Source organism: Mastomys coucha, unplaced genomic scaffold (genome assembly GCF_008632895.1).
Source record: "Mastomys coucha isolate ucsf_1 unplaced genomic scaffold, UCSF_Mcou_1 pScaffold14, whole genome shotgun sequence".
NCBI classification, from domain to species: domain Eukaryota; kingdom Metazoa; phylum Chordata; class Mammalia; order Rodentia; family Muridae; genus Mastomys; species Mastomys coucha.
In genome coordinates this window covers 49,329,692-49,339,627 of record NW_022196896.1, presented here as the reverse complement: position 1 = coordinate 49,339,627, position 9,936 = coordinate 49,329,692, and the positions used below count along the sequence as shown (strand labels likewise).

Sequence of the window (9,936 nt, the reverse complement as noted above, 5' to 3'; positions counted from 1 at the left end):
AAAAAAAAAAAAAAAAAAAAAAAAAAAAATCTCACAGGTAGATAGATGGATCTAGAAAATATCATCTTGAATGAGGTAACTCAGTCACAAAAGGACACACATGCTATGTACTCACTGATAAGTGGATATTAGTCAAAGAGTGTGGAATACCCATGCTACAACTCACTGACCAAAGGCAGACCAAAGGACAACTCAAGAGAAAGAAAGACCAAAGAGTAGATGCTTCAGTCCTACTTAGAAGTGGGAAAAATATAATCTAGGGAAGTAGAGAGTAGGAGGGACTTAGGAGGAAGAGAGGAGAGGGAGGGGAAAAGGAGGGCAGAATCAGGTATGGGAGGAGATGGAGGAGATATACAGAGGGTCAGAAAATTGAACAGAGGTGTGTAGCAATGGGGAATGGGGAATGGGGAATGGGAACTGGGACTAGCAACCACAAAATCCCAGATGCCAGGAAAGAAAGAGCCTCCTTGGACCCCATGAGGATGCCCTTAGCCAAAATACCCCACAAAGGGAAGGGACAACCTGTGGAGACCATATCCAGAGGTTAGGCATGGCTCTCTGGTTGAGGGATGGGGCTACCCATCCATCTCCAAAATTTTAACCCAGAATTACTCCTGTCTTAATAAAATACAGGGATAAAGAGTAGAACAGAGAGTGAAGGAAAGGTCATCCAGAGACTTGATGGATCCAGATGGATCCAGATAGATCCAGGGGATCCATCCCACATGCAGACACCAAACCCAGACACTATTGCTGATGCCAAGATGTGCCTGGTGACAGGAGCCTGATATAGCTATCTCTTGAGAGGCTCTGCCAGATCCTGACCAATACAGATGCAGAGGCTCACAGCCAACCCTTGGACTGAGCACAGGGACCCCAATGGAGGAGTTAGGAGAAGAACTGAAGGAGCTGAAGGAAACTTATCTGGCATCAATGGGAGGCAGGGCTGTTGGTCCTGTGAAGGCTTGCTGCCCCAGTGTAGAGGAATGCTAGGGCAGTGAGGTGGGGTGGGTTTGGGGATGGGGGAACACCCCCATAGAAACAGGGTAAGGGGGGTGAAGTAGGGGGTTTGAAGAGGGGAAACCAGGAAAGGAGATAATATTTGAAATATAAACAAATAAAATATCCAATTAAAAAACAAAACAAAAACAAACAAACAAACAAAATACACAGCATTTCTTCATTTACTGCCTATAGGTCAATTCTTTGAAGGATTAGACTTTGTAATTCAGCAGAAAGTGACACATTGGTTTGATCAATTGCTACCTCTTTTGTTCATTACTGTGCTGTTGAATTTAACCTGAGTTTATCAATAGGATGGGTGTGTAGGTATGCTGGTTAGTGTTACCAATGTGACAAAACCTCCAGTCTTTTGGGAAGAAGCAGCCTTATTTGAAGAACTGCCAGTATTAGATTGACATTGGTCATGTCTATGAGAGATTTTCTTGACTGAAAATTGATGTGGGAAAGCTTCACCTACTGTGGGCGATACCATCCCTCGGTAGATGAGTCTGGGCTATATAAGAAGGCTATCTGAATGTGAGCCTTCTTCTGAGTATTGGTCTGTGTTGGAGTGCCTACTCTGACTTTCCTTAATGATGGACTGTATCCAGGAAATGTAAAATAAAATAATCCCTTTGCTCCCCTAAATTGTTTTTATCACAACAAACATTAGAACTATGAGTATATCCAAATTAGGTCATCTTTGATTATTCTGAGTGTGGCCTCAGAAGTAATATGGATGGTCCTGAGTCAGTTCTGAAGACAACTTTTCCATTTTGGGACTATTTTCTTATTATTAAGCATCACAGGTTGGAATGCTGTACTCTTTTTTTTTTCTTTTAGATATTTTCTTTATTTACATGTAAATTTCTCCATTCCCAGTTTCCCCTCCAAAAAACAAAGAAACAAACAAAAACAACAACAACAAAAAAACCCTGTTGCCTCCCACTTCCCCATGCCTGCCACCCCGCCCTCTCCCACTTTCTGGCCCTGGCATTCCCCTACACTGGGGCACAGAACCTTCACAGGGCCGAGGTCCTCTCCTCCTATTGATGATCGAATTTGCAATCCTCTACTATACACATGCTGCCAGAACAATCAGACCCCTCCATGTGCAGTCTTTGGTTGGTGGTTGAGACCCTGGGAGCTCTGAGGGTACTACTTAGTTCATATTGTTGTTCATCCTAAGGGGCTGCAAACCCCTCAGTGGAGTGCTGTACTCTTAACAGTATAGCAATGATAATTATACATTAGGGGCAGGTGGGTTTTTTTTTTTTCTTTAGTAGGAAGATAGCTAAGCAAATAGATTGGCAAAGATTCTCAGTAACTTGTCTGGAGTCCTCTGCCATTTCACTGGAGACACTTTTACTAAATCTGCAAACACACAACAGTGGAGTCAAGGGGGAAATGCCATGAGGCACTTCAAGACTGGAAACTGCTATGCGAGCATTCAGGGCTTACAACTTTCCACCAAAGTATCTGATATGAATGAACCATTTTATTACACCTTTTCCACAGGTTATCTTTTGTACTGAAGTCTCCACCAGTTTACCTGGCTTTGGGGGTTGTAATCTGCCCCCTTTCTTATAGTAATTAAGGTGATAGCTTGGGTGGGGGGGCATTTCTGGAAATAAGAACACAAGGGCCCATATCATGTCCTAAAAATTTGATCTGTTTAAACAATCTGAAGAGAGAAATCTAAAACAGTGAAACAAGACGGGGATTTGTCCTTCATATAGAGAGAATCTTGTAAACAGAGATTTGTCTAGAAGTATGCTCTAAGTTTTCCCCTGGACATTGTTATGTGTTTTAGGTAACCTGAAGCACTGTTTGTATTCTAAGAGTGAGAAGATGCTGGGAACCAGGGATTTGGGGGCCAGAGTCATCATTCAGTCCTTCCCAGAAGAGCCCAGCTTGGTTAAACTGAAGGGAGTGCAGTTCCGAGACCTGGGACAGTCCTTCCATAAGCATCTGAGCTCACTCACTCTGGTGGGAGCTATGAGAGGTAGGAGAAGCAGCATGGGTCTAGCTAGTTTTCCTCTTCTTCTATGTTGATGATACCATGTGATGGTGATATGTGGGACTGGGTAATTGAGAGATGAATACATGTTTTCAGGTTAGATGCTTTTCAAACTTTAGCACCCAAGCAAATGCTACATGGAGGGTATCAGTGCTACACTTACTTGCAAGAACAACTTGGGTGCATGAGAACTTAGTAGGTATTCAAGTGCACAGTGTGTTCTCATGGGGAGATGTTTTGATAGAGTTTCAGAGTTGGGAAAAACTTCACAGTAGACAGTGTTTCTGAAAGAAGCAATTATTAAGGGGTTAATTTATTGGTGTTTTTAAAAAAAATCTCATCAGAAACTGGATATTTTCTTTATAGTCAACATAAGGCTTTGTATAAGCAGATTTTTACAGTAGTGTCGAACAGATACGATACTTACACCATACCTTTAAATGAAGACTCAGTATACTAGATATAAATATTAATTAAACCAAAGCAACCCTTCTCCATTCTGCTATGACAAAAGCTCCCATAAATTTATGCCCAAGAGAATACAAGGGAAGTTTGTTTTTAGAGCTTTTAACCTGTGTCACCACACTCAGACAATACTGTCCCCAAAATGTGACTCTAAAAATCAGAATTCTAACGAAAGCACTCATTTTGGTTTTACTGTAGTTCTGTTTTATCTTTACAAATTTTCAAGTTAACAGGTATGTTGTGATATTAAGGTTAATTTCTTGTCATTTTAAAAAGATAGATAAAGATATCAAGGGACTGTGCATATAGCTATTGTACAGTTCACCACATGTAAGGCTACATGTAAACAAACATACTGTGGAATATGCATATTCTGAATTATTTATTAGAGTAAAATTGGTAGCACATTGATCTGTATTTTTATATTATTTTTTAATTTGCAAATTAGGTACATATTCCCTAAAAGCTTTTCTTGCCCAGTATCAAGACAGTTTTGGAATAGCTATTTTCAAAAATATATATAAAGGTTTAAACCTATTCAACAATATGTTGAATACTCAAAAGTCCAAAAGGGACAGAAATAAAACAAATGAAAAACTTATTTGGGTTCTACTTTAAAAATTTTTGGGAGTGTTTTATTGTTCTTTGTTTTTTGAGAAACACTTAAAATTTCTAACAGTCACTGAGAAGAAAAATGATGCACAACTTGAACTGATATTTCAAAAAGAAATGATTTATCTTTGATACTTTTTACATTATTTATGAAACATATTTGGTGTTAACTATCAGCCAACATTTTAACTTTGGCTTTCTGTTTTAATTGTACATGATTTAAGACCTGGTTATTTCAGTGATTTATCTTAGAAAGATACTGTACCAATAACATAGTTCTCATATGATAAAAGTCATAATAGGATAAAGCTAACTAATATGTCTTGACTGACATAGTCTACCTTTCATTTTTATTCAAATTTATTAATTGTGCAAACTAATAGGTTTCTTTATGATCTCATTCATGGCATATAACATACTTTGATCATTTTCTATCTCCCATCATCATATTCTATTGTATGATCTTCCCCCTCCTATCTTCATGTTTCATCTTTATACAGACTATAAAACAGTTTATTTTCAAACAGGAAAAAGCATGTATGTTAGTATAAACTTAAAAGAGGAACAACTGTCCATAGCAAAAGTAGGTTTATTTTTTAAAGAAACCTATGGTACAGATAACTTTAAAATTTTATCTGTTTAAAAATAAGAAAAAAACAAGATTATAAACTCAGTTCAGAAGTTAGTTCATAGAAATGCCTTATTTCTATGCATATAGCAGAATATGCTTTTGTTTTAATTTCAACATTACATGCAAAAATGAGATTCTGTTATATAGATGCATAAATGTGTACATATATATACAATATAAATGCACATACACATACATACACATATACATATATGTATATGTATATACACATATATTTCCACAGGATCAAATGGAGGCAACGCTTTATTTTTTCCAAGTGTGACCACCAAGATCAGTCATGATCATCATCCAGTGAGGGTCTGGGTGCATGCTGGCCTGATATTCTTAATTCAAATTAATGTCAGAGCCTAACATTGCCCTGAGAACTAGTTTATGACAGTATAGAGGAAGGTGCCTCAATGATGCTGACATTTAAGAAAGTGATGACTCTGCCTCAGTATCTCATTTGTGTATCTACCCCAAATAATGACACATGTCCTGGACTCATCAACAAATAAATGTTGGCTATCAGCTACATTTGTGCAGCACAGGATAGCATTTCTGTCAATCATGCCCCGACCCACTGTGGGCGGTACTGTGCCTGGGCAGGTGGCCATGGGCTGTATGAAAAACTAGCTGAGCATGAGTCAATGGGAGAGCAAGCGAGCAAACAGCTTTCCTCAACGGCTTCTGCTTCAGATTTTTGCCATGGATTGTTCAGTGTTAGACTGTAAACCATAAGACGAAATAAATCATTTAACCCCAATTTCTTTGTGCCTATGTGTTTACCACAGCAACAGAAACTAAACTAGAATAGCTGAAAGTCATAAACATTGATTTATAGCCCAAGAAATAACAGCCACAACTTTGTATATAGATATAGTTTTTAATAATCCAGGTTAAATTATATCAGGCCTTTGACCTCTGCTCTACCATACTGTGACAGAGGGCATTGAATAGGTAGTACTCTTGACAGCCATGTGGCTTTGTTTCTTGGCAATACTTTTTCCTTCTTGGATAAACGCTTCCTAGTATTTGTGTCTTAAATTTCAACGAGTTTAATCTTTATGATCTAGTGGCCTTGACTACCCAATTCTCTGGTTTGTTTGCTTCTTTTTTCCAAATGGCTGTGCCATTTTGTGTGGAAAATATATTTTGGTGATGGTATATCTTGTTTGAATATGGTCAACAGACTCAGAGGAGACTCTAAGGTGTGAATGAAATGTTCACATTACACTTTCCTATTCAGGTTCTTATCTCCAAAGCTGTTCAGTGTGGGGCTCCTTCAGCAGAGGGCTCAGCATGCACAGGACCTGGGGCCTGAAGGTGGACAGTAATATATTCTATAAGATTGTAGGTCATGCCCTGCTGCTGGGTAAGTAAACTCGCTTGGTTAATGTATACATTCTTAAGTAGGACGGGCAGTCTCTCATAAAGCATTCTCCCAAATTGTTGAATTTTAAATGTATAAAATTGGTTTTTTTTTTCTGAGTATTATCTAATAGGACCTAGCTTAAAATCCCAATTTACATTTACTCACCACTTCCTAAACTGTATCTATAGGAGATGAATCATTAAAAAGTTGAAGTCAGGTTAATACATGTCTAATGGGAGGTTTTAGAATTTACTGCTGTAATTTCCTATTATTCTTAGTCCATGTATGATCTCAGATATTTGGGCTTGGGATATGTTGGCTAAAGATTTTAAAATTGAATTTGCACGGAAGAGCTTCGGTGATGGGTTGAGGCTGGAGTTTCAGAGCTAGCCAGCCATTGCTCGCAGAGTTTCTACTTTTGTTCTTGTAGGTTCAAGACCAGACATTAGAATTAGCCTCAGATAATTAGAAGTCTCAGTTGGCATCATATCACTCCTAGAAAGCAATCCAAAAATTTTAGCTGGGCTAAAGATGGATGGTCTGTCAGGGATTTTTTTCCCCCCAACTGATTAGTGTAAACTCATCTTGATCTTTTTCATTTCTTCCTCTGAACTGTCATGATTCAGGAGCTATTTTAGTTCATTCTTTTTTTTATTATTTATTTTATTTATTTTTTATTAGATGTTTTCTCTATTTACAATATCTCTTTTCCCAGGTTCTCCTCCAAAAATAAAATAAAATAAAAAAACAAAAGCTAAAACAATCCCCTGTTCCCTCCCCCTCTCCTTGATCACCAACCCACCCTCTCCTGCCTCCTGGCCCTGGCATTCCCCTACACTGGGGCACCGAGCCTTCACAGGACCAAGGGCCTCTCCTCTCATTGATGTCCCACAGGGCCATCCTCCGCTATACATATGCTGCTGGAGCCATGAGTCCCACTATGTGTACTCTTTGGTTGGTGGTTTAGCCCCTGGGAGCTCTGGGGGTACTAGTTAGTTCACATTGTTGTTTGTCCTAAGGGGCTGCAAACCCTTCAGTTCCTTGGGTCCTTTCTCTAGCTCCTTCATTGGGAACCCTGTGCTCAGTTCAATGGATGGCTATGAGCCTCTACTTCTGTATTAGTCGGACACTGGCAGAGCCTCTCAGGAGACAGCTATATCAGGCTCCTGTCATGGCTCAGACATTAAAGGCTAGGCTCACAACCAAAAATATAATAGTTCATTCTTTTCAAAGCTCATACTTTGCTGTGCTCCATGGATTTTGCACAAGTCTTTTCTGTCTGTTCCTAACAGTTACTCACTCGGAACATTCTCTCTCCTCTACACCTCCAGGTTAGCATTTCTCAACTTAAAATTAAGTGTCACGCTTTTGACCATCCGATTTATCTTGTTTTACCACCAGATTTTGGGAGACACTGTCATCTTTGCATTTGTATTGATAGCTCCATGCAGGACAGTCAGCTGAAAGAAGTGAATGAATAAGCAGTCTCTGGTTATCTCATAATGTAAAAAGCATACCAGGGATTTCTGCTGAAATTAAAAACAGAGCTATAATTGTTAGTGCTTTATTTGTAAGTGAGCCTGGTGACATGATGGAGGTGGGGAGCTTATGTTACAGTTAAGAACAACCTTTTGAGATAAAAGGCTAAAAAGGTTATAATCCCAAATTAGATGGTGTTTAGTGACGGAATATGGATCCTATGAGCTTACGTAAAACAAACTCTGCTTTGAAGGCAAAGAGTAGAAACAAGGGGTCATCAGGTATACAGAGCCTTTTGACTAGAGAAGGGTGGCCACAGGGAAGCCATGTCAACAGATAGAATCTTGTCTGTGGTTTACTTTTTTCTATAAATATGAGTCTATGACTGTTAAGCAGATATTTAGGATGTCATCCGAACAATATGATTTTAGCAGAAAGTAATACTGAATAGGCAATTAAAACAACACCTGTAGCAGGAATTTAGCTTTGGTTATAGTGGATTATTTGCTCTTGATTGCCTTTGTATTATAATCAAGGAAATTAAAATATTTAATTCACTATAATTTAATTCACTATAAGGTTCTCAATCGTGTCTAAAAACAATCATAAGCTTGGATCTATTAAGTGATATGGGAATCTCAGATAAAATAAAATCCTAGCAATGATGGGTTCTGTGGCACTATCCATATAATGTTCATCCAATTGAATGAATAATACCTTTTTGTGTCATATGGTTGGGGCATTTCCTGCTCTTCAAGTCCATTATCATTATTTGGGTACCTCATCCTATCTAGCCCATTTCCATACAAGTTGAGAACCAGGCAGTGTGCTCATTATTATATTTTGACTAAATTTATTCTTTGACAATTCTATGCATGTATTTAATGCAATCTGGTTGTTCCCACTTCCTCCTACCTCCCACCTCTCCCCCTATCGTACACTCCAAGTCTCTCACTCACATTCATGTCTTTTTGTTTTTTGTGACTCATTGAGTTTAACCAGGGTCATCTACCAAGTTTGGACAACGAAATTGTTTACTTAGACTACATCTATAATTAAAATAGAAGGTCTATTCCTATGATTATTTTCTTTAAAGGAAACCAGATCCATAAGATGCTAAGACTTATAGTGCATACAACATGTACCTTTTCCTCTGCCTAATAGATAAATATCTTCCGTAGATAAAAATCTTCCAGACAGGGAATAATGTTATCTTTCCTCTTGCTTTCCTGAGTGACATCAAATATTCAAAAGCAATATGATCTTCTGTTCTCAGGGTCCTACCTGGACAGAAGGTTTAGCATTAATGAGACTGTTACTGGAAGAAAAAATGGTAAATATGTAAACTTATTTTGAATTCATTTTAGTTTATCTATGACTATCATAACTTATAGGCAGATGTCATGCTATATTGATAATTATTGTAAATAATTAAACATACTGAATTTTCTAATGGTACATAAAATATTTTATTAATTCTTGAGAATTTCATATAATATATTTGAAGTCTATTCATGCCCCAATTCCTTCCTGCTCTTAACTATCTTATTCCATTCCACTCAACTTTGAGAAGACTTGTTTGTTTTTCTTCTTTCCTTATCAAAAACAATACTATTATTTAGCTAAATTGACATGGAATTAAAATGGTTCATGATGACCTATTGTTGTACCCACAGATCAGAACATCTCTCAACCCTCATCAAAGATATACATATATTTTAAAATTCATCTTTAATTGTATGAATGTATGTGCATCATGTTGTACATATGAGTGCAGGTGCCTGTGAGGCCAGAAGAGGGAGCTAGAGTAGCCCTGAAGCTGGAATGTTCGGGAAGATTATGGAAGATTGTGAGCTGCCTAATATGAGTACTGGGAACTAAACTTTAGTCTTTCGCAAGAATAGTATATTTCTTTTAGACATTGAACTATCTCCAGTGCCATATTTATACTACATAATAATGTAATATGATATATATGAAATATAGTTTATATAAACAGAGTCTAAAAGTAATGAGCTATATACATTTTAATTGATTATAAATCGCTTTTGTTTGATTTATCTTTTATTCAAATTAGGTTGGTGGGAACAGGGAAGTACAATAAGAAACAATGTGATCATCAGTGTTTCTGGGGCTGAGGGACTGTCCAGTTCTGAAATGTTGGCCCCAGCTGGCATCTACACTTTCAGTCTCACCAATGTAATTGAGGTAAGAGCTTTGGTTCTACCAAGAGAACATAAACTGATAGCACATAAGGATCCCTTCCAGCAGTTCACAGTAGCATCATGTAGGATACCGACCAGCAGCTTCCTACTAGCGTGGGTTTCCACGAACCGGGAATGTGGGAGACCT

The 9,936-nt window shown here is 37.9% G+C and overlaps 1 protein-coding gene across 1 annotated transcript in view; it reads left to right on the top strand.

Moving 5' to 3' along the window:
* Pkhd1 (PKHD1 ciliary IPT domain containing fibrocystin/polyductin) overlaps positions 1-9,936 on the top strand; it is a 480,627-nt gene that overhangs the window by 187,235 nt on the left and 283,456 nt on the right. The window contains exons 40-43 of the mRNA XM_031366970.1: positions 2,816-3,007; positions 5,980-6,105; positions 8,861-8,917; positions 9,662-9,792. Coding sequence (XP_031222830.1) covers positions 2,816-3,007; positions 5,980-6,105; positions 8,861-8,917; positions 9,662-9,792 — 506 coding nt within the window. The remainder of the gene's footprint in view (positions 1-2,815; positions 3,008-5,979; positions 6,106-8,860; positions 8,918-9,661; positions 9,793-9,936) is intronic.